General features: G+C 45.5%; 2 protein-coding genes across 19 annotated transcripts in view; one reads left to right on the top strand and one right to left on the bottom strand.

The window, feature by feature from the left end:
- Positions 1-10,614, bottom strand: part of AP2A2 (adaptor related protein complex 2 subunit alpha 2) — a 57,744-nt gene extending 47,130 nt beyond the window's left edge. For 2 of the 4 annotated variants that reach the window (XM_082230748.1, XM_082230749.1), the window contains exon 1: positions 10,429-10,613. In XM_082230748.1, the coding sequence (XP_082086874.1) occupies positions 10,429-10,495 (67 nt within the window). In that variant the 5' untranslated portion in view covers positions 10,496-10,613. Of the gene's footprint in view, positions 1-10,428 lie in introns of all 4 variants that reach the window. The other 2 variants (XM_082230747.1, XM_082230750.1) reach the window with 2 other exon arrangements.
- A 2,626-nt stretch (positions 10,615-13,240) lies between these two features.
- Positions 13,241-27,578, top strand: part of CHID1 (chitinase domain containing 1) — a 131,244-nt gene continuing 116,906 nt past the window's right edge. For 6 of the 15 annotated variants that reach the window (XM_082230490.1, XM_082230493.1, XM_082230489.1 and 3 more), the window contains exons 1-5: positions 13,241-13,418; positions 15,602-15,784; positions 24,695-24,841; positions 25,304-25,453; positions 26,029-26,161. In XM_082230490.1, the coding sequence (XP_082086616.1) occupies positions 15,782-15,784; positions 24,695-24,841; positions 25,304-25,453; positions 26,029-26,161 (433 nt within the window). In that variant the 5' untranslated portion in view covers positions 13,241-13,418; positions 15,602-15,781. Of the gene's footprint in view, positions 13,419-15,601; positions 15,785-17,340; positions 17,365-18,574; positions 18,731-19,251; positions 19,333-19,958; positions 20,102-24,694; positions 24,842-25,303; positions 25,454-26,028; positions 26,162-27,578 lie in introns of those variants that run through there. The other 9 variants (XM_082230486.1, XM_082230487.1, XM_082230492.1 and 6 more) reach the window with 8 other exon arrangements.

Raw genomic sequence — 27,578 nt, forward strand, 5'->3', positions numbered from 1 at the left:
CACTCTGCACCACTGAGGCCACCTGAACCTCAAGCAGGGAATCACCCACTAACAGCACCTCAGTCTTATCTATATTGAATTTCAGTTGGTTGGCTCTCATTCAGTCCATTACCAAGGCAAGACAGCGGTCCAGCACATTCACTGCCACACCAGCAGATATAAAGGAGAAGTAGAGCTGTGTGTCATCAGTAAATTGCTGACAATGTACTCCAAAATTACAGATAATGCCACTCAGCAGCTTTATGTACATGTTAAACAGCATAGCAGATAAAATCAAATCCTGAGGAACCCCACACTGAAGGCTCCATGGGGGCAGAAGAGCACTCTCCAGGCATCACCCTGTGGAAACAAGCATACAAGCAGGACCAGAATCACCATAAAGGATTTGGTGCTTCATAAGGATACCATGGTTGATAGTATTGAAAGCCGCTGAGAGGTCAAGGGGAATGAACAGGGGCACATTTCCCCTGTGTCTCTCCCAACAGACATCATCATTCAAGGGCTACAAAAGCAGTTTCTGTGCCAAATCTCGGCCTAAACCCCAACTGAAACAGACCTACAAAATCAGGTTCCCACAAGAACATCTGGATCTGGTCCACCCACTCAAGAACCTTGCTCCAAAAGAGGAAATTGGCCATTGACCAGTAATTCCATAGATTTTCTGGATCCAGGGAGGATTTCTTGAGGAGTGGTTTTACTACGGCCTCCTTCAAGCAGCCAAGAACCACCCTTTCTTGCAGGGAGGCATTAATCACCGCCCTGACCCAACCAGCTGTCCCTTCTCTGGTAGGTTTTATGAGCCAAGAGGGGCAAGGGTCCAGAACGCAAGTCGTCATCCAGACAGATCCAAGCAGCTTGTTCACATCTTCAAGCCTTACCAACTAAAACTCATCCAACGCAACAGGACTAGACAGTGCTCTAAACACCCCTTGAGGTTCATTTGCTGTAATAATGGAATCAAGATCCTGGTGGATGCAAGCAATTTTATTCTCAAAACACTTTGCAAACAACTCACAGTGAGATACCATCAGTTCTGCCACCTCCTTCAGGCCAGACTGTAAGAGGCCCCACACTACCCAGAAAAGCTGCACCACATGGCACAATGAGGATGCAATAAAGGAAGCAAAGTATGCCTTCTTTGCTGCCTCCACTGCCACTAGAAGGCTCAATGATGAGCCCTCAGTAATGTTCGATTGCATTTGAAGTTTTCTTCCACTCATGTTCGAACCACCTCCCAGCTTGTTTCCTCGCCCTAAGCTCTGGAATATACCAGGAAGCCAAGTAGGCTCCACAAAATGGAAGAGGGAGCTCAGGAACATTGTGTCAACACCCATTCCCATGTTCCAGAGGTCAGCCAGAGCTTCAACAGGAACGCCAGTCAGATCAGCTAGAAAATCCCCCAAAGCTGTCTGGAAACCCATTGGCTCTATCACTCTGAGAGTGGACTATCCTAATAGGTCTCCTGCCTCTGTAGAGGGGGAAAGGTGCTGAAAGCCAAAATCTCAACCGGACGTGATCCAACCATGACAAGGGACGAGTGTCAATATCCCCCTCTTTCATATTATTCTCTTCCTACCCAGTTAAGGACACAAAGTCCTGTATGTGGCCTGCCACATGCGTTGGGCCAGTGACTTGTTGAGACAGCCTCATGGTCATGGTGTCAGCCATGAAATCCTGAGCCACCCCAGAGCCAGTCGTCTTCAAAACCAGCTATGAGTCCCGATTGCTCAATAGTGATAAACTGGTGCATAATCTATGTTTTCCATATATCCAAAATGCCTCATTTACTGAGCTACCCGTTTTAGCCACAAACTTACTTTATTAAAATTGCTTTTTAATGGAGCAAGGCAGGGAGAAAAACACTGAAACCAATCATTGACTGTTGTTGCTTTGGGTGCCTCAAAGAGAATATAATTTGGGAGTAGAGGAGAGGAAAGGAAGATACCTTTCTGGAGCAACATCCATGTTTATGGTAATACTACTTGACAAAACACATTTACTTAAGCATATCACACAGCTGCCAGCGAAGTAAAAATCTTTCGGTTGTACGTACACACAAAGTTTGATTTAATTACCACTTCTAAGGTGGCCTATATAATAATAATAATAATAATAATAATTTATTATTTATACCCCGCCCATCTGGCTGGGCCTCCCCAGCCACTCTGGGCGGCTTCCATAAAAACCAAAAATACAATAAAATATCACACGTTAAAAACTTCCCTGAACAGGGCTGCCTTAAGATGTCTCCTGAATGTCAGGTAGTTGTTTATCGCCTTGACATCTGCTGGAAGGGTGTTCCACAGGGCGGGCGCCACTACCGAGAAGGCCCTCTGCCTGGTTCCCTGTAGCTTTGCTTCTCGCAATGAGGGAACCGCCAGAAGGCCCTCGGCGCTGGACCTCAGCGTCCGGGCAGAATGATGGGGGTGGAGACGCTCCTTCAGGTATACTGGACCGAGGCCGTTTAGGGCTTTAAAGGTCAGCACCAACACTTTGAATTGTGCTCGGAAACGTACTGGGAGCCAATGCAGGTTTTTCAAGACTGGTGTTATATGGTCTCGGCGGCCGCTCCCAGTCACCAGTCTAGCTGCCGCATTCTGGATTAGTTGTAGTTTCCGAGTCACCTTCAAAGGTAGCCCCACGTAGAGTGCATTGCAGTAGTCCAAGCGGGAGATAACCAGAGCATGCACCACTCTCGCGAGACAGTCCGCAGGCGGATAGGGTCTCAGCCTACGTACCAGATGGAGCTGGTAAACCTATTTAATAAGGATGTAGATGCAAGATCAGAAATAAGCAAAGTAGCTGATATAGAACAAAATACTTGACAGTCTACAACCACATACATTTCCCTCCATAAGGATTTGGCAACTCAGTAGTGCAAATACAATCAGCTGCAAAAGGGCAGGGGAATCAAGCCTTCACATAGCTAGATAATGACCATATTCAATAGTAGTCAATGACTTATAACACCCTGTTTACTGTAAAAAGAGAGGAAGAGTTCATCATGTTGCTTTTCAACTTGAATACATTACGTTTGGGAGCCAGAGAGTTTCTTGCTTGACCAAAAGCCACCCCTCCATTTCTGCCAGTTCTCCCTTGTCCCATAATCTCAGGAGCTGCTTTTCAAGGAGACACAACTAAATGCAGTACAAAGATAGGGCAGAATACCCCATTGCAGAACTATCTTAACGCATCACTGGATCCCCTAACTGCAGGATTCCATTTATACCGCACTCCTCCAAAACATGAGGCAACTTAGAAATTTCATATTTAAAAAAAATACACACACAAACAAACAACTGCAATGAAGATGGCAGCAACATACAATTTCAGAAGCAATCCAGCAAAATTAAAGCATTTGACAGCACAACACTATACAGTCAGAGTTCAACAGTACTTACTTTCAGGAAAGTGGGAATAGAAACACCACCTACATTCCATTTAAATCAAGAGGAGGCTTATTTGGACAGACTACACCCAATCAAAGTATCCCAATTCCTCAGGAGCAGATTTAAAGTGATAGGCCTTACATTGCTCCCCCCCCCAAAAAAAAAACTATAAAGAGATCTGCATTGAAGTACCTCCTTAGGAGTAAGAAAAAGGCCCTCCCTCCTCCTATCATCTTTTGCCATGTATAAATCAAGATGGAAGAGGAAAACTGAAAAACTATTTTGTACTAATCTTATACCATCCTCCCGACTCCCAGCAGCCACATCTTTCATTGAGGGATAGCGTTTCTGCCTTTTGTGTTTTCCAACAATTTGCTGGACAGCTGAGAATGTTGCTTGCCACCATCACCCTACCACCAACTTTTTAATTTAATTTTTAACATAGTGACATTGAACAATACTTATGTTCTGGCAGGCCTTGTTTGCTTTAGCGCAGGCATGGCCAAACTTGGCCCTCCAGATGTTTTAGGACTACAACTCCCATCATCCCTAGCTAACAGAACCAGTGGTCAGGGATGATGGGAATGGTAGTCCCAAAACATCTGGAGGGCCATGTTTGGCCACGCCTGCTTTAGCATAACCAATCAGCACTTTGGGGAGCTCCTTCTCCAGCAAGGAAGCTGCTAATGCTCAAGAAGGCAATTTACCAAAGCTTGCAGTAAGGAATTGGACAAACTTGACATGGCTACCTGAAAAGAATAAGTCATATTCATTGCATTATTGTCCCACACAACATACAGAAATACAGGGCCTTGGATTGGACCAAGTGTTTTGTTTTAATGTCATCAGTACTGATGATGGCCCCACTTGGAACTTTACAGCACTATGCCTTGAAGAGTTTGCAAGGGGTTCATCTGATTTCTATCTCCAGCCATGGCCATTTCCAAGTAGAGCCACTGCAAGAATCAAACAAAGTATAGAAAAGGAGAAGAAAAGTATGCACAGAGAGCCCAAGTATACGTACATACAAATTATGGAAGGGGGCTATTTGATTTGAGTTTTCTACAGATAATAATAATACCTTTATTGTCAACGTACAACCTGTGTACAATGAAATTAACCGAGCCTCCCTCCTCCCCACACAAACACTCACTCTCATTGCACTCTGTGTGCTTGTCACACAACACACCAACCCCGAAAGTCAATTGCACTATATTATTTTCCGTTCAGCAGCCTAACAGCCCACGGATAGAAACTGTTTTTTAGCCTGTTGGTATGACTGATTATACTTCTTTATCTCCTGCGTGAGGGTAGAAGATTAAAGAGGTGCTGGCCAGGGTGAGAATCGTCCCTGAGAATTTTTCTCGCTCTCCTAAGGCAACAATCCCTTGCGATGTCATCTAGTGGGCTCAGGGAACAGCCCATGATATCATGTGCTGTGTTCACCACCCTCTGTATAGACTTTCTGTCCATGGCTGTCAAGCCAAACGTACCACACTGTGATACAATATGAGAGGACACTTTCTATTGTGGCCCAGTAGAAGGAGGTCATCAATTGTTTAACATTGTTCTTTCGCAGGACTCTGAGGAAATGGAGTCTCTGCTGGGCCTTCCTAACCACCTGAGTTATATTGTTTTTCCAAGTGAGGTCTTCACTAAGGTAAACTCTCAGGAATTTAAAGGAAGAGAATCTCTCCACACACACACACCGATATACAATGGAGGTAGTTCCCCTCTCTTCCTCAGATGGAGGCAACTTTGAGGAAGACACACTTTAACCAACAGCACATCAGTGAAGTTATTCTTGTGCTACTCTCTTTTTTGCATGGGCCACAAGGGTAGAGCACTTCAACAAACAGGTTTTGCAGAGGCATGCCTCTTTCACTGACAGGCAGATAAAACCATACAGCATTCTCTCCCCATACTCAACATTCAGAAACACTGAGGGCAAAGCAGGAACAGACAGAAATCAGAGTGTCAAACATACATTTTACAACTTCAGCCGATTTGCCAAATGTGCTCTGATTTGGAGAGGTTGGACCTAGGCCCAGACATCTGTGCCCTTTGGTGCAGATTACCAAGATGCAATCTGTGTAGGGCTACTTAAGGCCAACCTGGAAAAAGTCAACTGGCCCAGAATGCACCTACTAGAGTTCTTGTAGGGAGTGGGAGATCAGTGCATATTATTCTAATCCTTTATCAATTTGCACCAATTACTCACAAAAGCTGGATTGGACCTGCCAATGCATCATGGGAGCCTTACAGAGAAGTCTCTAAGGGAGGACATCATAAGCAGTGGTGCCTAGTGAGTGCTGCAACTTCAGGTACTACAGTGTTTAGAGAAAAAGCTGGGTTCTGAATAAGGTTTCTTTGGAATATTCCCAGACTTCCTACTGAGAACAACTGCTGCCCCACTCTGTATGAGCACCATTAACAGAAAGGCAAGGTAATGCCGTCAAGTTTTAACAACAAGGTTACTTTACCTACCCTTTTAGGGATAATCAGAGGCCCAAGACAGGTGTAAAATTATTAGTTCCCAATAGTTTTATACCACCCAAAGCTGGAAACACTATAAAGCTGCCTTCAGCTCCACCTCTAACCATAACTTGTGCCCTATGATAGATGTCTACTGCATAAGCAATAGTTACCCTGGTATGTCAGGTAAAAAGGCAGGAAGATAATTCAGAATTCGCCACAGACATAGCAAAGCCTCAGATGTTACAAACAAGCATTGCCAGCCTTCTCTGCAGTCAGCTGGAAGTGCTTAATTATGGTGTGCAGAAGGTGCCCACAGTGACAAAGAAGTGTGTATGGAACAATGTGGAATTAATTGTGTGCCTTGATCAACAGGGGATATCATTTCAGGACGTCAGCCACCAAATCCTTGATTATATAAACACATCACTGAGTACATGGAGTGGTTTGTTTTCCGCTTGCAAAACCCATCCGTGTTGCTGAAATTAGCTGAACTGAAAGTCAAAGCACCACAAGAAAAAGCCGTTTTCTGTTTAAGACAAACATTTCCCCCCTCTTTTATATTATGCCCATCACCACATTGGGCTGAAGCATTAATTGCAAGCCTCAGCGTATTACACATTTTTAATATCATTAATAATATCTAGATTTAATAGAGATACTGTACTTAGTATATTGGTTATATATTCCACAAAGGCATGAAGCAAGAGCTTGGAACATGCTGCTTACATGCACATCAATTACAAGCATCCTTTCCAGAGGAAAAGACTCTGTGGATATGAAGGCCTTGACCTAGCATTGAGAAGACCATCAAGATAGCACCAGGTGAATCCCTCTGGGGAGGCAGATATAAAACCAGGGCATCACTACCAAGAATGTCCTCTCCTGTAGCAGTGCCCTCCACACTTCCATTTAGAAGGGATGCTTGGAGCAGGGCCTCAGGAACTTCAGGAATGAGTGGATTACATATAGCTATTGAAGTTGACTAGCAGGAACAGAAATGAAGAAGCAGGTTCAGTAGGAAAAAGGTATGTTCAGATGTTCGGGTTACAGACGCCTCAGGTTACAGACTCCGCTAACCCAGAAATATTACCTCGAGTTATGAACTTTGCTTCAGGATGAGAACAGAAATCGTGCAGCAGCGGCACAGCGGCAGCAGCAGGAGGCCCCATTAGCTAAAGTGGTGCTTCATGTTAAGAACAGTTTCAGGTTAAGAACAGACCTCAAGAACGAATTAAGTTCTTAACCCGAGGTACCACTGTATTTAAAAATAAAAGCCCACAAAAATTTGTCCTCTCCCAGTTTACAATCACTGCAGGTTATTATTTTTACTGCTTCCCATCACATAGGTGCAGTGTGATTTTTGTTGTGATCTAAAGGATATTTTAAATCAATACAGAAGATGGAAGACACAACCAATCTGACATTTTCCCTCCCCAGGCATTAAGTAGCTGAAATGTGCATTTTAAATGTTCTGCTTAAAGGATTGGGTTACTATAAACCTCTAAGCTTGTATTTTTATATGTTGGGGGCATGAAGGAATCTTACAGTTGAGCTAATCATATTGGATTCATGTCCTGCTGCTGCAATTTGACAGACAGTGGTGAGTCAGACCATCAGATCTGCATAAAGTCAAAATTTAATGCCGATCCAGTGGTCTGACTCAACACTGCCTCTTCCCCTCTGCCTGTCAAAATACAGAACACAGGACATGGATCCCAGAAGATGAGCTTTATGTTATAAAACATTTCTTCAAGTAATCCCCCTCAGGGAAAAAACAAACTACTATACATGAAGAATTCATGTTGGCAACGTAAGCATTTTGATATTTTATTCCAATAGCTCAATATATTTCCACTTAGTATGCAGGATGAGAGACAATTTTCTCAACACATACACACAAAATATACAAGGAAGTTTCGCTAAAGTCCTACTATGTCTGTTACATCTGCAGGTCAAGAGGAATTTCTTCCAAATAGGTATAACAAGAACTGCACTGACAAATGAAAATGCAGCTAAGCTGTGTATCAGGCTGGGCAGACAAGCTTCTTCAAACTGGGTATTTGGGCAATAGCTCTCAATTGTACTCTAGCACTAGAGCATAACAACATCAATATGCTCAGTGACTGAAAGGTCACTTTTGAACAGTGGTTTCCCACAGCAACATTAGTATTTTTATTTTCTGCAGGTGATGGGTATGTTGATTCAGTGTGCCTAATACCCACAGTCAAATGGAAGCTGTGGCAAACTCTGTTACAGAAACAGCTAATATAAGTGGAATACAAGAATATTAATATATATATATATATTGTGAACTGCCCTAATAATAATAAATCAACTAGTAGTACATAGTTAGGCATCATTATGTGGCACTCCTGTGCTAGAAGTACTACTACTTTGAGATACTTCATGCTGTACATCCTGATTTGGCCTTAGGTTAATGGAGGAGCTGCCTTCTCTTGAAGCACCCTAGGAATCAAATCACCCCTTTTCATCCAGGTTACTAAAAGATAACTCTAAGGTACCTGGACGCGGGTGGCGCTGTGGGTTAAACCACAGAGCCTAGGACCTGCCGATAAGAAGGTTGGCGGTTCAAATCCCCGCTACGGGGTGAGCTCCCGTTGCTCGACCCCTGCTCCTGCCAACCTAGCAGTTTGAAAGCATGTCAAAGTGCAAGTAGATAAATAGGTATCGCTCTGGCAGGAAGGTAAACGGCGTTTCCGTGCGCTGCTCTGGTTCGCTAGAAGCGGCTTAATCATCCAGGCCACATGACCCGGAAGCTGTACGCTGGCTCCCTCGGCCAATAAAGCGAGATGAGCGCCGCAACCCCAGAGTCGGTCACGATTGGACCTAATGGTCAGGGTCCCCTTTACCTTTACCTGGAGCCAGGTAACTTCTTTCTAGCAACAATAATACTTATACACAGATTTGTGCAGCATCAGTAATCTCTGACAGGCAACATACAGAATTTTCTCCTCAAAGTTGGAAATACTGTATCTGTGGAGTGTGTGCTGGCATACCTACACAAGGCCATTAGTATTCTTGAAACTGTTCTTAAGATTAACACTGGCCAGTTCACCAGTTTAGACAGGCCTCTCCAGCTTTGCTCTTAAGTATCTCCTGAAGACAGTGGCCACACTGCCAAAAGAAGATTAGGGCGCAGCAGGGAATTTGCAAAAACCTCAGATGACTGCAGGCTTATCTAGACACAGAAACTGTACCAATTTAACTAACTTGCCTTCTAAATGCAATTCAGCCTGTGCCATTCCAACTGTTATTGTTTTGGAATTTAAGCAGTCATTTAGGCAACAAATGTGTTTGGAGAGCAGGCCAACTCAGCTACATTTGGTTATTCTAAAATGGATCACATTTCAGTAGGCCAGTGAAAGCTATTCAGTACACGTTTTCAGCACATACATATTGTAAGTGATTTAAAAAGCAAGAGATTCTAGCGTGTGGTGCTAGTGGCCATTTTTAGGGAGACGGCTTTTTTAAAAACCCACATTTTTGACAAGAGCTGGAACTAGAGAAGCCAAAGCTTCTCTTACTGTACCTGCCCTACTGCTTTGTGCTTTCGTGCACACAAGACACCACTAACAGGCATATTCATAATACTGGAGTAAGTTTCCTGGTTCATACATAGACTTCCCGGGAGGGGGGGGGATACTTCCTTCCCTACACCAGCTGCCTTTTTCGCTTCCAATACGCATGTTTACCTCCATCCTACTGGTCCCAGTGCATTCCTTTCAGCGCCTCTCATACTTTCTCCCCACCCAAATTAGGAAACATTTGCACCTTTCCTTAGGACCCATTTTCCAGGATGTGAACTGGCACATAGCCTGGCTCCCTACACCTTTTATAAAGGCAGCCGACCGGCGAGACTGATTCAGCCCAGCCCAGATTTCCAAATCAAAATATACAGGATTAGCACCACCATAGCTCTAAGGCTATTTCAGAAACGACAACTAGGGATTTCCGTGAGCGTGCGAGCCAGCCAGCCAGCCAGATCATTTTAAGGGAGAAGGGGATCCAGGATCTTGACCCCCACAATTCCTCCCCCCCCCCATCCTGAACAGCCACGCTATCACATGCAAACAAGCTCCTTCACTCTCTTCTGCAAAGGATCCAAATGCCACTCTGCCTGACAGGCATGCCCTCATCTCCCCCCACCCCTCCACACACACACGTCCACAAGCCTTGTAAACAGGGCCCCTCCTTGCTGGAGGAATCCGAGTTCACGCCGCCCCAGCCCTACGGAGAAGGGACGCTGCTTCCCTTCCCTCCCTCCCCCCCCCCCAGCCTTCCGCAATACTGAGCCGAGAAGCCCTTTCCTAGGAAAAGGAACCCCAAGTCACTCACTGCAAGACTCGGGCGAGCCGTGGAGTCCCCCGGGAGCCCCGCCCGACAGAGGCAGCCCCGGCCCCCCAGATACCTCCCCACCCCCCGCTTCTCCCCATAGCTAACGGCCCCTGCTCAAGTGACCTCCCTTTCCTCTCCCCACTACCAGCGCAAAGGGGGACCCCCCGCCCCCCTGTTCCTCCTCGTCCGGGGCTGCCGCGCTTACAGTTCCTGATGTCGGAGATGAAGACGGCCAGCCCGCGCATCCCGTCTCCCTTCGACACAGCCGGCATCTTGGCGACAAAGCGAAGGCTCCCGCGGCCGCTGCTGCTGCTCCTGCTGCTGCCACCGCCGCTACTCGCTCTGAGGACCTTTAGCCTCTGAAGCCGCCTCTCCGCCCACGCCGCCGCCGCTCCTGAGCGCAAGCGCGGCGCTTCGGCTCCGTCGCCTCCCAGCGCAGCCCGACGGCTGCCAGACGGGGCCTCGAAGCGCCACCTCGTGTGCGGAGGAGGGAATGGGCGACGGGGGCCGCGGGGTCGGCGCAGCCTCAGGCAGAAAGGGCCCCGTGGAAATCCCGGGGGGTGTGGGATTTTCCCCAAAATTAGCTTGCGTAGGATGGAAAGATGCCGCACGTAGGCGTTGGCGCAATCTCGCGGGCGCGGACGGGGGCGCAATCTCACGCATGTCTACTCAAAAGTCAGACCCACAAAATTTTTAAAAGCAAACGCGTGTTCAAGTATTTCTACTCAGAAGTAAGTCTTACTGAGTCCAACGGGACTTACTCCCAGGAAAGGGAGAGAAGGGCTGCCTTACAGTGCAATCCTATATATGCCTACTCAGAAGTAAGGCCACTTGAGTTCAACAGGCTTATAATGCACGCACGTGAGGGATTCAGCAGGCAGGAGAAAGATAAGCTCTTAGCTTTTTACTGGCATTCAGCAGACAAACTGTCAAACCGACATCTGAAATTGCCCTTAGATATCTTGGGGTCAATGGGCAAATATTCCGAGCATTTGGGACTAGTGTGTAAGTCATTGCACAACAGAGGGAAGGCTGAGTCTTAGCAATAAGAGAAGTGTTTTGTTTTAATTAATGCATAACTAAAACAAAATTAGTCACTTTCATTTTAGTATTGCATTGACCAAAACTATTTTTTAAAAAATAAATTTATTTATACTTTTCAGATATATAAATCAGCGCTGCCCCCACCTACAAATATTATTGAAAAGCATTGAAAGTACTCAACTGAGGTTCTGCCCCCCAAGCAGAAGCTTGTCCCTCACAATATCCTATTTACAGGGTATTTTTACCCTTGATTTCTCAAGAGAAGCTCAACAACTTTTATTTCCTACACTGCTATGAGACTGAAAGGAAAACTAGAGTGAATGAATGAATGAATGCTCATTGCAAACACATTAGGTAGACCCTGTGGGCTTTGTTTGATGGTGATACCACTTACTGGGACTACCCAAAGTGGTTAGGGTAGGGCCACTGTAAACAGGGCCGTCTTTAGCATATGCGCCACTGGGGTGCAAAGGTCCAGCCACTGCCCCCAATTTGGGGGAGCAGGTCAAAGTTGTTGAGGTTTGAAGGAGGGAAAAATCAAAAACTGCTAACATGAAAAAATAAAAAGCGGCAGCGATAGCTCCATCTTCAGTTTTTGTGGTCATGCGAAAATGAAAGATACCACTAGGGTGTGCCACCGGATACATTGATTCTGCAACTTTTCCGCAAAAGAGAACGGAAATGACCCAGCAATTGACCGTGATCGACTGCCGCAGTTAAGAGCTTAGGTGGCTTCAGCGGCGGGCGCCTGGCGCCCCCCGGAATTCAGCATCCGGGTGCCCCGCACCCCTTACACCCTCAGGTAGAGATGGCCCTGACTGTAAAAACAATTACAGCCTTGCTTGGACATTGTAGCTGCTAATTCTGTGTGGGGAGGGCATGATGCCCGTTTCCTCTCTCCAGTGCCTCTCAAGTTCCTCCTGCTACGTTTCCTTCCACAATGAGGCCCCTTTTGAAGTCCGTCCTTTTACTTAGGAGCTGTTTTTATTTTTATTGCCATTTTTAAAATTTTTACATTTTAATGTCCTCCTTCCTCCAGTTTGTTGGCTTGCTTTCCTGCATCCCTGGTTTACTCCCCTTCCCTAGCTACTGTTGTTCCTGAACATTGATTTTCCATTGCTGGTCTTCTGTGAGTTGCCCTGTGATTCTGAGCAAGGAGCTGCCATGCCCAGGGTGAACATCACTACTTCTGACCACACACTGTGCTCCCAACTTTACCTCTCCTCTTGATTCCCCTCCCTCTGCCCACCATCTGTCATCAAGTCTCTCACTTTTAATCTAGCATCAGGACACTTGCTATTAGATGAAGTCTTCCCATGTACTTGGGTACACCATACCTTGCTTTCTGCCTCTGCCTCCAGGTGCTGTTCAACCCCTTGCTTCCTTTAATCTCAAGGGTGGTGGAATCTGTGACTGTCCAGATGTTGTTGGGACTCTAGCTCCCATGAGCTCCAGCCCTGTGGTCAGGGATGATGGGAGTTGGAGTCAAGCAATGTCTAGAGGAGCACAGGGTCCTTCAAACTGCTACATCCACACTCAGCTGTCCATTTCAATATGAGAAACTGGTAGCTATTGTGCTCTACAGACTGTGGTTGATCATATTGGTAAGAGAAAGAAACAGTGCCCACATGCTCATGTATATACCCACTTAATTGACAAACTGTGCCCATCTGGTCTTATTTATTTTTGCCAACCACAATGTGTGAATGTGAGAGTAACATCTCCACATGTTGTTACTATGGGTGCTTGCTTCAGGGACCACAGCGTTCTTATGTCTGAAGAAAGGAGACTGGCTGTTAGGACCTTGTGCTGATGCTCCCCACCTGAGGGAAGTCTGGCAGACTGGCCACTGTGTCCTCAGTGATGATGTGGCTGGCTTGAAGACTGACCATTATGATCTCATAATGACATTGCTGGCCTGAAGACTGGTCATTGTGACCTTCTGCTGATGCAGCCCACCTGATGAAAGCAGACTGCCTCTGTATTCTCATGCTGATACTAGTTGTGAAGACTAAGCACTGTGATGTGCTACTGATACAACTTGCCTAATGAAGAGAGACTGGCCAGTAAGGGAATGCAGGAGGGGAAAGCCTTGCTGCCTTGCTGAAGGCAAAACAATCTTGCTGGAAAAGGGGACAATGATGTCTACAGGTGGGTTTGTTTGTTTTAATTTTAGGTTCTGCTCTTCAGGACTAAAGAGGAGAAGCACAGAGACTTTAAAGAATGAGGGAAATGCAAATGCTTCTGAGGAATAAGCTGTACATGATCTAGAACATGGAAATGTGTAATTCCTCACATCCTCTCCCATAGTAAGCTGTATTATCGCATGCATTATCCCATAGATGAATATAGGCAGACGTCCGGTGGAGGTTGGTCTTTTGGGACAAATGGGGCACTGCCCCACCAAGATCGTTCTGTTCTTGGTCAGCCTCCACCTTCTTAGAATCATAGAATAGAATCATAGAATCATAGAGTTGGAATAGACCGCAAGGGCCATCGAGTCCAACCCCCTGCCAAGCAGGAAACACCATCAGAGCACTCCTGACATATGGTTGTCAAGCCTCTGCTTAAAGACCTCCAAAGTAGGAGACTCCACCACACTCCTTGGCAGCAAATTCCACTGTCGAACAGCTCTTACTGTCAGGAAGTTCTTCCTAATGTTTAGGTGGAATCTTCTTTCTTGTAGTTTGGATCCATTGCTCCGTGTCCGCTTCTCTGGAGCAGCAGAAAACAACCTTTCTCCCTCCTCTATATGACATCCTTTTATATATTTGAACATGGCTATCATATCACCCCTTAACCTCCTCTTCTCCAGGCTAAACATGCCCAGCTCCCTAAGCCGTTCCTCATAAGGCATCGTTTCCAGGCCTTTGACTATTTTGGTTGCCCTCCTCTGGACACGTTCCAGTTTGTCAGTGTCCTTCTTGAACTGTGGTGCCCATAACTGGACACAGTACTCCAGGTGAGGTCTGACCAGAGCAGAATACAGCGGCACTATTACTTCCCTTGATCTAGATGCTATACTCCTATTGATGCAGCCCAGAATTGCATTGGCTTTTTTAGCTGCCGCGTCACACTGTTGGCTCATGTCAAGTTTGTGGTCAACCAAGACTCCTAGATCCTTTTCACATGTACTGCTCTCAAGCCAGGTGTCACCCATCTTGTATTTGTGCCTCTCATTTTTTTTGCCCAAGTACAATACTTTACATTTCTCCCTGTTAAAGTTCATCTTGTTTGTTTTGGCCCAATTCTCTAATCTTACTTGCATCCAGTCCAGGGAGGTAGCACTGGTTGTCAGTGTCCATCTTAATCTCAGTGTTGCCTCTTGCAGGGCAGCTTGTAAGCGTATGCTCCCAAATATCTTTAAGATTTCCCCTTCAGACCATTCCACTGAACCCAAGAAAGTTGGAAGTGGAGCACGTGTGGACAGCATGCACAGGAACATTGGCTGGTATGCATGGGCTATACCAGGGGTCTGCAACCTTTAAGACAAAAAGAGCCACTTGGACCCGTTTCCGAAGAAAAAACTACAACTGGGAGCCGCAAAACCATTGCGACATTTAAAACAAATATATCTCCGGAGCCACGATCTGACAGCGGGCGGGAAGGTGATGTCAGGATGGTGCGTGACTAACGCACGCACCGCCCCCATGCGACGTCACAGCCAGTACAGCGCCCGCCACAGTGAGGAGTGTCGGGGCGCACAATGCGCCTCCTTCCCTCGCTAGTATCCGCCCCGGAGCCGCAGCAAAGATGTAAAAGAGCCACATGCGGCTCCGGAGCCGCGGGTTGCAGACCCCTGGGCTATACCCTCTCACCACTGAAGAGGGCTATGGTTGCTTTTTGAATGCCAGGAACATGCACTTTCCCTGCAAGAGAAAAAATTATCTCAAGGGTGGATATCTTCATGTATCTCAACAATCTTGGTAACCATTGCACCAATGGTGTTGAACCTGTGGCCCTCCAGATGTTTTTGGACCGCAGTTCTCATAATCCCTGGTCATTGGCTATGCTGGCAGGGGCTGATGGGTGTCAGAGGCAGACAATATCTGGTGGGCTATTGGTTCAACACCCCTTGCAGTACAGGGAACCTGAGTAAAGTAAGAGTGAAGGTGCTCACAGGCCCTGAGCCTTGATAGCATCAAGTACCCTGTCATCCTTAGAGTTCCACGCTGAGGCTAGCAAAAAGGAGACAAAGGGATCCCTAAATATATACTGGTGCTTACCACTTAAGATACAACACAGGCAGCAAAATCAGGCCAGTGTATGGGGTGGAAATATTAAAAGAGAGAACGGGAAACAAAACACATAAGGTTCCCAACTTGTCACACCAGGAGGGCTCCTGTGCCTTGGACAACTGCCCAATGGACAGCAGAAGAACAAGCTCCAGTTCTATGTGAAGAATCCCATCACCTATTGGATGCATAAGTTGTCTGTCTATCAAGAAGCTAGCAAGGATACAAGAGCAAGTAGATTGGCAGCCCCTAAGAGGAACAACCAGCAGCATCCTGAACATGGTATGTGTGGCGTTCGCCCTCCTATGTGTGTGACATCATACTGGGTTCATAGGGAAAGGGTTAACTAATTGTAAAATGACTAACCTATGGGAACCCAGGGGGCAGAGTTAACTGTGTATAAGGTTTAAGCACAGAGGGGTTTTTGAGTGAGTTAGAGTTAGAGTTGTTGAGAAGACAGTCTGGAGTTAGAAGAGACAGAGAAGATAAGTCAGTGGGTTGGGCTAGTCTGGTGTGAGATAATTTGTTAAGAGGAGTCAGTCAAACAGTTGAGATAATCAGCCAGAAGGTATTAGGAAGGTATAGACCAGTAAAGAAACTAAAGTTAAGATACTGACAGGAATATTATCTGAGAAACCATAAACTTGTTAATGTTTGTAAAATAATATTTTTTTTTAGTTCACTTTTAACAACTGACTGGACTCAGTGTTTTACCAGAGAGTAACTGGTTGGTGGCAGTGGGGAAGCAAGCACAGTGGTGGCACAGGGATCAGTAGACCGCTAAACGTCTGGGGACCCTGTGTGATCGCCACAGTATGGGAGATTAGCAGCTAAACCTAACAAATGCATATTATTGCTAGTTAGCATGAGAAGGGAGTAATGCCACAAAGCTGTATTGCTGACAGGCAGCTATTCAAACCATAGAAATACAGTTGGTAGAGTTGGCTCGGTGTGATGTAATTTCTCCTCGCCTAAAGAGTAAGGAGCAGATAGTACTTCCTGTCCCTCTCTTTTCTCTCTTCCTTTGACCAGCATTGAATGCAGCCTTTGCTGTGAACCAATGCTTGATTATAAAGTAATTACATTTTATTTTTAAACCTACTTTACAAGTTGTTGCCTTATTCTTTGTTAAGCAGGGTAAGAAGCGGGAAGCCAGCTTACTTGGTTAGCTGGACTTGCACCAAAGGAGACTTGGCAGCCTAATTCCTAATTTTGCTGCCAAGGATGGGATTTTTAAACTCTCACACATGAGCACCTGGAAGGGTAAATTGCATATATATATCTCCTCTCCTACCATGGGCGTAGACAAGTGGGGGCAGCTGCCCCCCCATCAAGTAAAACAATAGAAATACTTAGCTGACCAATCATGCCGATTCTGCCCCCCAAAACAGAAGTCCTGCCCCCTCCTAACAAAAATCCTGGCTACACCTATGTCCCCTACCCATTAAAAGCCACCACACACCTTGCTGGTGACAAGATGGGCCTGTCTCCTGGCCTGCATGGAACAGAGTGTGGGAGAAGATTGTGTGTGGGAGAGCAGCCTATAGAACAAATGAGCAATAGGCAGCAGCTGTAGCGCAAAGTCCTTGAACAGGTGAGGAGATGTAAGCTGAAAGTAAGCACCTGAGTGCTTGTGGTTTAGTGTCTTGGAGGGATGTGGAGACTACAGTGATTGAGATCTTGAGGATTGTACTTGAACCGTGTATGTGCCAGAGTAGCTTCTTCTGCTCTATGTGTTGGGACTGTGATCCTGCAAGGCAAAGTGTTTGGTCAGCAATTGCAGTGGCATGGGTGCTGGCTCTGCGTGAGAGGAACTGTTCCTACCATTCCAGGGAACAGAGTGTCCCAGCAATGCTGTTTGGGTAAGAGGAAGTATTCACATATAGCAGAGTAGTGGGAGGGAGAAAATGGGAGGCAGCTGTTGCAATGATACTCTGTTACAATTTTGCTTTGTGCTCTGTATGGTTTTATTTAGGGCTTTTGCAGACTATTATACGTATGCCCTGGCCTGTGATTAATGTGCTGAAAGATCTTAGGCTGCATTATCTGATATCTCTGCTAGAAAAAGGGAGATTTCTTGTACTTGTATCACACCATAGTTTAAAAAACTATTATTATTATTAGGTAACAGCACAATTCTAACCAGTCTACTCAGAATTAGTCCTATTGGAAGTAAGTGGCAATTAACATTGCCAAGCATTGCATTTTCTCAGGTACAAAATATTTTGGTCTAAGTGTTGACAAAATATATTGTTTCTGCAACAATTAAGCAGTCAGCCATGAAGCATGAATCAGAACTGTGAATACTCTGAGCCTAATGTAAAGTTAAAAATTCAGCACAAATCATTTTATTGCATAATTCACTTCACTTCTAAGCAGCTGCGCTGGACACAAACCCCCACTTTGTGCCTGTTAAAAATCTGATTCAACCACTCCTCCTTTTTCTGAGATTTCTTTAGGCATTTACTGTCTAGCTTTGTTTGCTACATAATAGCTAGAAACCTCCTTTAAAATGAAAATAAGGAAGCTTGAGATTTTCAGGAACCACATTCTGTTTCACTTCTGTACTTGTGTGGAATAAACCCAGCCCTGGGTAAGATATATGCAGAAATCTGCATTTATGGTGCAGGCAAAAGAGATAATGGACTTCCATGTTTATGTTCAGATTATGAAACAAGGATACTCTACCTTTGAATACTTTTGTACAAATGAAATGTCTGCATGGGAAGTTTTATTTTAACCTCCCGCTACAATAACTACTACAGCAAGACAAAACGAGAGGAAGGGGGGGAAAGCTCACGCAGTTTTTAAAAGGAAGAAAATTCTGTCCATATATATTTATCTACCCAGATAAACATCAAGGCAGCAAATCTGTGCTGCTTGCTTGGGAGGAAGCCCCGTTAGTTACTTCCGAGTAAGGATCAACATTATTGGATTCAGAGGACAGTACCGCTTGTGGAAATCGATCAGAAACCGCCATGTTCGAACACGGCTCTTTAAGAGATGCCTTTGGGATGTTCTCTAATTTGGAAGGAAACCCCGCGGAAATCGGCAAGACCTGCTTGACAACGCAGCAAGCTCCCTTATACCGAGTCTGATCTGCATTTCCCACGCCAGCCTTTCCCAAGCTGGCACTCTCCAGATGTTTCCGACTACAACTCCCATCAGCCCCAGCCGGCTGTGAGTTGCAATACCAAGCACCATGTGGCGGGCGCCAGGTTGGAGAAGGTTGATGTACCCCGGTAGGGGTTCAGTAAAGCTTCAATATTTTTCGGGTGTGTGTTTCCTACCCAGTGGCGTAGCGTGGGGGGTGCAGGGGGGGCCGGCTGCACCGGGCGCAACATCTGGGGGTTAGGGTTAGGGGGTGCAAATTACTTGCCTTGCCCCGGGTGCTGACAACCCACGCTACGCCACTGTTCCTACCTGGACTTTACGTCCGAGGAAACAGGGAAACGGGCTCGTGCGCTCCCTTGCTTTGCAGTCGTAAATATCCAAGAAAGAAAGGAAAGATTGTGATTGTAATGTTTGACCGTGTGATTAACTGCACGAGGCATAACTATGTTCCCTGTCCCTGACTGGGGAGTAGTCCTGCTTGTTTCAATGAGTTTCGCGCGCACAAGATTGCCGCCCGCAACCCCAAACGGGGCTCAGGGCGCCCCTGCCTCTCTCATTTCTCGCCTTGTGAGGGAAGAAGCGCTCTCCGGCAGCCAAGGCGGCTCCTTTAAAAGGCGTGCGCCACGCGGCTCCCGAGCCGCCGTTTTCACTTCCGAGTTGAAGCAGATCCGGTTTGCAGAGGGAAAACGAGGGCACGAGCGCGAGTCACTGACAAGGTGGGAGGGGAGACCGAGAGGCAGCCTGCGCGCCCCCCGCCCGCCCCGCGCTCTTCCCCTCGCCCTGGAGTCTTTGGGGCAGCTGTCACGCGCCTCTGATTAAGCGAGCGCGGGGCGGGGAGCGAGCCGCTTCGGGCTCCTGCGCTAAAGAGGCGAAAGGCGGGAAGGAAGATCCCTGGGCTGCTTTGTAATTCGGGTGCAATTCCGTCTTGCTTTCCGCGGGCGGCCGCCTTATTTAAGACTGGAGGGGGTCGGGGGTGGACTGCGGACGCCTGCGTCCTTCCTGTCGCGTTTCATCTCCATTTATTCTCTCTGCACCCTCGTCGGCATCCGACACTTTCTCCCTTCCTGATAGGCTTTGTGTCGGTTGAGTTCCACGTATGCACTCCCAGCTCACAAGCCACGTTCGCTCGTCAGTAGCAGCTGCCACTCCTTCAGCTTGGGACCGGCAATCAACCCCCCCCCCCCAAATGAGGCCAGATGAAGCGACTGTCTCCCCTCTTCCCTTTCTCGGTGTAAATCTTCCCTCATGGGGGGCATTTGGGAGTCCATCTCAGGTGCCAAAGTGTCTTGGGCCAGCCCTGCTCACAATTACTGAAGTAATGAAATAAACAGAGCCCTGTTGCTGGATCAGGCCAAAGGCCTGTCTAGTTGGACAATGTTCTAAGAGTGGGCAGCTATCCCATGCCTGTGGGAGGCTGGCAACTCGCTTGGTGATTCCCAGCAGCAGGTATCTAGTGGTATACCTGTACTGCTTCTGGTCCTGGAGGTAATGCACACAGCTATCACACTTTGATAGCTTTATCCTTCGTGAATTTGTCCAACCCTGTTTTAAAGCTGTTGAGATCTTTCACTATACCTAGTGGGCACAAATGCCATAGTTTAACCATGCTCTGTGTGACGTACTTTTGTCTCTCCTTGAACTTCCATCATGCAGCTTAATGGGTTCGACTATTATGGGAGAGGGAGATTACACATAGGAGAATTGTCAGAACCCCATGATAATTATGGTTGCCTTGAACTGGACAAAGTATTCCAAGTACAGTTGCACCATAAATTTGTATAATGGCTTTATTATTATGTTGACAATTTTATTTTCAAACCCTTTCCTAATGATCCCTAGCATGAAATTTGCCTTTTTTCATAGCTGCCATTCACTGGGCCAGCATCTTAATACAGTGGTACCTCGCAAGACGAATGCTTCGCAAGACAAAAAACTTGCTAGACGAAAGGGTTTTTTGTTTTTTGAGCTGCTTCGCAAGACAATTTTCCCTATGGGCTTGCTTCACAAGACGGGAAAGTCTTGCAAGTTTGTTTCCTTTTTCTTAACACCGTTAATACAGTTGCGACTTGACTTCGAGGAGCAACTCATAGAACGCAGTGTGGTAGCCTTTTTTGAGGTTTTTAAAGACTTTGGTGATTTTTGAAGCTTTTCCAAAACTTTCCCGACACCGTGCTTCGCAAGACAACAAAACTTGCGGAACGAATTAATTTCGTCTTGCGAGGCACCACTGTATAGCTATCCACCATGTTTCTAATTTCTCTTACCTTGTCAGTCATTATCAGTCAAGACCCCACACTCATATTTGTGTGTGTGTGTGTGTGTGTGTGTGTGTGTGAGAGAGAGAGAGAGAGAGAGAGAGAAATCTGGCTCTTTTGCTCCAATGCACATCACTTCACATTGAATTGCATTTGTCATTTTAATATCCATTGACCCAGTGTAGAGCACCTTGCAATCCCTTTTTGTTTTAAACACAGTGAACAATTTGACATTTCCAAACAAAGCCACCAAAATGCTTACCCCTAAGTCCAGATCATTAATGGCGAACAAGTTAAAGAAGTGCAGCTCACAGTATCAGTCCTGGAGGAGACCCTACTTCTTACACCCCTCACTCTGTCCATATGCTTTTTGACACTCTTGGGGAACTCAAAAAAGCTAGCGAGGCAGAACTTGTCCTCACAAAAGCCATGATGTAAAGGCAGGTGAAGTGAGAGGAATAAGGCTTCCCACTTTGCCTGCAGAGATAACTGTGAGGGGGAAAGACACTTGGAGTGAAGCAACAGTGTGATTAAGGCTGCAGTCTCATGCATACTTATTTGAGAGTAAGTCCCCATTGAACTCAGTAGACCTGTTTAGGATTACACTGTAAGAGTAAAGTCTCTGTGGAAAAGTGTTCATGAATAATATTTGGAATGCGGCTGCTGGGTTGGCGAGTGGGGCAGCCTGATGACACCGTATTTCACTGGCCCTGAGAGCACTGCTGCACTAACTGGCAGTGAGCTGCCGGACCCAATTTATTGTTGTTAGCTGCCTTGGGTGTGATTCATGGTAAGGTGAGAGATGAATATGTATAACAAATCCCTTCAGCAAAATCCTAATGGATTTTGTTCTCAGGCATAATTTGTTTTTCTTGGATTTTTCACTGTCAAATAACTAAATTCATCCTGTCTGCCCCCAATATTATCTCTCAGCCTAAACTTCTGTTTTCAGATGCCTTGTTTATCTTACTGAAGTGTATGTACATTAGTAACAATTACAAAACATTTGAAAGTGTAGGGGAACATCATCTGTAGGCTGTCTAGAATGGATTTCTGTGGTGGGCAATGGAATAGGAATAAACATTAATCATGTCGAGTTTGGGCATGGACCTCCGGTTGCACAATGAAACTTCCCCCTCCCCAATCTATTCTCTGCAAAGGTGGAGGGAGATCAAGTTCTGGTGCATGAACACCAGCTTTCTAGGTTCCTATTCTTAGCTTTCTATGTCACTTTCTATGAGAGCCAGTGCTGTGTAGTGGTTAAGAGCAGTGGACTCGTAATCTGGTGAACTGGGTTCGCTTCCCCGCTCCTCCACATGCAGCGTCTGGGTGACCTTGGGCCAGTCACACTTCTCTGAAGTCTCTCAGCCTCACTCACCTCACAGAGTATTTGTTGTGGGGGAGGAAGGGAAAGGAGAATGTTAGCCGCTTTGAGACTCCCTAGGGTAGTGATAAAGCGGGATATCAAATCCAAACTCCTCCTCCTCCTCCTCCTCCTCTTCTTCTTCTTCTTCTTCTTCTTCTTCTTCTTCTTCCTGTGCTTCCCATGCCCCCTCCCCCATAGAATTCTTGCTTTTCTCATTGGCTATTTCATGCATATTTAAAGTAAACTAAAACTCATGGGTTGTATCCAACAAAGGTGGTTCTTTAGGTTATCAAGCTTCATACTGTCTACAGACTTTCAGACAAGGGTGTTTCTCAGCCCCATATGTAGAGGCCAGGGGTTACACAGGAACATAGGAAGCAGTCTTCTACCTAGTCAGGCCATTGTTCTACTAGCCCAATATTGTCTACACTGACTGGCAGCAGCTGTCCAGGGTTTCAGACAGTTTTCTCATTGCCCTACTTAGAGATGCTGGGGATTGAACCAGAGAACCTGTGCATGCAAAACAGATGCTCCATCACTGAACTTCAGCCCTTCCCTGAATACTTCCATGGTTTTTAGATAATACACATGTGGTGTAGCTGGTGTATTAGAAAGGGCATTTCCACCTCTCCCATGAAGGAGACAATGTCTCTTTTGTAGTAGTGTTTGAAATTGACATATTAGCACTTTTGGTAAAAAAGTTATTTTAAAAAGTTAAACATCCGATGACTTGCTAGATGGCACCTTTTTGCCAATCAGATTTTTATTTTTCATAATCGCCTTAATTAACTGATTAATCAGCTAACAGTTGCAAGTCTTCATTGAGTAGTATCTGATGCCCATAACAAAGTCAGGTTAGTCTGTTGCAGCAAAACCAACACTCTTATGGTACCTTCAAGGGTAACAAATGTAATTATTTCATTGATTTGTGACCAGGAGGGCTACGCAATTTCTGAGAAGAGGCTTTAAAGCTATTGAATTTGGCAAGCAAGCATGACAGGATAATTTGCAGCTAAAACAAGCTTGTTTTATTTATTAGTTGTATTAGATGCTAAAGAGCAAATAAATTTTCTCCTTAGGCTAATGTTGGATACATTAAGGATGGCCATGGCATTCCCAGAGTAATGGCCTCTATAAATTTACCCCAGCCTCACCTAGTTTGCTTTGGATAAATTAGAATGTAAATACTTTGGAAGCAGGGTGGGCATTGCAACCACCACTAATAATATGTATTAAAGAGTGCATTAGAGGCACCATGTACAGTACATTTAGGAAAATTACAATCTAATGGGCTGTTTTGATACCAGTATTACACTATAGAAACTGCAGTTGTGTCCCATGTAGTTGCAGGCAAACATTTTTCCTAACAATGACAAATGTTAATTTCCCCCCATCAGCTGTTGTTGTTACTTTATTTATAATTATTACATTTATTCCCCACCCTTCACCAAGTAAATTTCTAAGCCACTCTTCATCCAGAGAACACAGGGCGGTTTACAGTATAATCCCTCCCCCCACAAAATACCGTAATAACAAACAAAAACTTCATTACCCCCCCAACAGTTTAAAAGACCATAGATTGTTTAATTAATCAAAGGCCTGGGAGAAGAGGAATGGTTTTTTCCCTGGTGCCTAAATATATGGAACAAAGGTGCCAGGCAAGTCTCCTTGGGGAGAGCATTCCACAAGTGGGAAGCCACCATAGAAATGGCCCTTGTATTGGCACCCTCTGGATCTCTTGTGGTGGTGGTGGGGCATATGAAGAAGGGTCTCAAATGATGATTGCAGAGTCTGGATCAGTTCATATAGGGAGAGGCAGTCCTTGATCTTAACAACTGGGAGGGTCTGTATGGAAGGAGGTGTTCTTTCATGTATTTGGGACCTAAGTCATTTAGGGTTCCAGACACTAGATTGAGCACCATAATAATAATAATAATAATAATAATAATAATAATAATAATAATAATAATATTGTTATTTGTACTCGGCCCAACTGGCTGGGTTCCCCCAGCCATATTGAGCCTGGAAATGAACTGGCAGCCAATGCCAGCTAGCATTTCAGTTATGAATATACAAAGTTGCCTTAAAGCAGGAGAGGGGAGCCCGCGCATCAAGGGCAATATGCTACCCCTACCTAATTTAATGCATTTGGCAAGGAGGGGAATAATGGGGAAAGGGAATGGCAGAGAAAGGGGGCTCAAGGGTAAAGTGGGTCAACAACATTTGGAGGGTCGCAGATTTCCCCATCCCTGGTCTCCATTCCACTGGCATTGGGTCTCTGTGGCAGACTCCCCTCCTCCTTTCACTGAGATCCTTATTAAATGTACAGAACCTGCCATGCATGTGCTCTGCCACTGAAGAACATTCCTTTGGCAACAACTACTCTTAGTATTCTCAAGTAGGGTTGTCGTCTCACAACAAACTCCTTATTTTATTTTTTTATCTTCCTCAATAAAGAAATTAGAGGTGACGGGAATAGCTCAAGCTGTCATGAGATGGATCGCAATCAGCCTTGTTGTGTTTGCCCTGGCTTCTCAGGTGGCTAATGCTACGTTGTCAAAGACAGATACCAAAAAAGCTGCCTCAAAAACCCTGGAGGAAAAGGTAGGAGAAGCTTCTTCATGGCTTGGAATTTTTGCAAAGATTCATATTGAATGCTCTGGTGGATTTTGTACTCTGACCTAGTTGTGTTAACATTTGCCTATAAGGTGACTGAATATTGCAAAAATGAATTGGAGCCAAACTCCCTGAACTACAGTATCCCTGATTCATGTGTAAATTGGGTGGTGGATATGACTCTAGTTTTAACATGGGGTTGGACAGGGGGCAAAGGTGGGTGGGATGGTTGAGTTTCTTTCTCTTATTTACACACCCCTTTTCATACCCCATTCCACATCGTACTGTGCATGTGAATCAGGCATGATTAAACAAGACTGGCTGCTTCCATCATATCTGGGGTGCAATAAAATATGGATATATTTACAGTGGTATTTAGGAGTGGACTGCTTCTGAACATGGATGATTTCTTTAGTTGTTATTAAATCTATGATAATGGTTTGTTGGCAGACTCACTATTCAGAGAAAAGAGTGCAAGACCGTGGCCTGGTTTCTACCGATTTAAAGACGAAGGATATTATCCTAGAGTACAAAAGCTACTGTGCCAAAAAAGCACGAGAACGACACTTTGGGGGAGATGTTTTGGGCTACATAACGCCTGTAAGTACTGAGAAAATGAAAAGTTGGGATGCAGCTAGTTGTAGGAATGCTGGTATCTGTTGCATGGTTTGTGGCTTTGTGTGTATATACAGTATTTGGGTTTTCCCGCTCTCTCTTTCGAATAAAATTTGGGGCTTGATCTACCATTAGACTGAGTAGGGTAGCTGCCTCAGGTGGCAGGTGCTTGTGGGCAACAGGGGCATCCTTCCCACCAAGCCCGCCCTTCCAAGCCACCTGGCTATCCCCCATCCCCCTCTGTTGCAGAGCAGATCTGTGTGTGCCAAACATGTAATGAACCGTCTAAACTACCGTTGGGTGCAATGCAGAGTACTTTTGGAGCTGTCAGTATTTAAGTAAACTACAACTGCCTCTCCAGTACATAAAAGTGGCCTAGGTGGTGAGGAACAAGGTCATCTTGTCCTTTGCCTCAAACAGCGAAATATATTGGGCTAGCTGCTGGAAATGGAAGTTCTGAGCTGAAATTGGGACCATTGACCTCTTCCCTGCATTTAATACAATTCTAGGTGGTTTGTGATGGATTTTGCCCTAATACCTTTTCCTCCTCCCTTTTCCAGTGGAACAGCCATGGCTATGATATTGCTAAGATATTTGGAAGCAAATTTACGACTATATCGCCAGTCTGGTTGCAGGTGAAGAGAAGGGGCAAGGAGAGGTTCCAGGTGACAGGGCTCCATGATGCTGACCAAGGTTTTCTTTTGTGCTTGATATCCCATGCCCCATGATCTGTGTCTAGTGCATTTGCTGTCTGGCTTTCTAGTGTTAACATGCATTTTGTGATGGTATACAATGCTTTCCTTCCATGGCAGAAAATTTGGTAGAATAACTGGATGCATTCTCTGTAACACAAAAGTATGCTTTAACTCTGTCATAATCCAGCATGTTGGCTTGAGCTAGGAACTCCCAATTATAACTCTGATGCTGAATTCATTCAGAGGCAAAAAGTATTTTGGCACCTTGAAGTTAAACAATTTATTATGATGCGACTCTTTTCAGGCCATTTCCTATTTCATTGGATGCATGTAGTAGCAGACAATAAAAGCTAAGAGAGGTGCATATACAAGTGTGCGTGTTAACAGTGAATGCCTGAAAAATGTGGTAACTTTGATATTCCTGTGTGAAGTCTCACCATCCATGAATTTTGAGAATATTTGCAGTCAGACACTCCTGCCTGGGATCCTCCCCCCCCCATTAAAATATGTTTGGTATTTCTGCATACGGTGGGTTTCACCTGAGCATCTTGATATCTCTCACTTGTGTCTGGGTGATTCTGTTTTGGCTCTGTTCCTGTTGAAACTCAACCACCTGAGACTGTTGTTAAATGGAGCAAGTAGGGCCTGCAACAAAATGTTGCTGTCATGGACGCAGAGGAATGGAGGGAGGAACCAGCTGGGGAACCACCAAGAGAAGAAGGCCTAGAGCCCCGGGAGAGGTGATGGGACAACAATGAGTGGTCAGACGGAGAAGACTGGGAAGAGATGTAGGAAGTGGAAGAAGTAACAGGGCTTGGTGAGCTGGGAGAGTCTGTAGCGGAGAGAAGAATCAGAAGCATAAGCTGGTGAGTTGGACTGGAAAAGGCAGAGATGAGTCAGGCTGGTGAAGAGTGACATGTGTCTCCTGTTCCTGCTGCAACAAGCTCCACTCTCCTCTCTCCTGTTTCCCAGAACCTGGAGACGCATGAAAAAGGTGGAGGAGAGATTGACTGCATGCAAGTGCAGTCTCCCATTGCTTGGAAAAAGCCCTGGAGAGGAGGAGGCAGACAGCTGTGGGGAGGCAGGGACCTTTAGTATCAGCAACTGATTTCATGATTTTATGCACCAGGAATGAGCTGCTGTGCTCATTAGGCATGACACTTATTCAAGTCAGTGGAGACCGTGTTTTTGCTAATAAAGAATTAACTCCAGCTTTAAACTTTGTGGTTACTGACAGGCATGCTCTATGACAATTGCAGTAGGGAGTGCTCCTGTTCCAGTTTCCAGCCACTCCATTTCATTCCATTCCCTACACCTTACTCCCTCAGTCACTCAGCAGTTCATGTCCATAGAGTCTACTTGGTTTTTGGGCTGTTTGGTTCCCCTCTCTCTAAAAGTGATTTTGCACTTCTGCA

This window comes from Podarcis vaucheri (genome assembly GCF_965113315.1).
Source record: "Podarcis vaucheri genome assembly, chromosome: 1".
NCBI lineage: Eukaryota > Metazoa > Chordata > Lepidosauria > Squamata > Lacertidae > Podarcis > Podarcis vaucheri.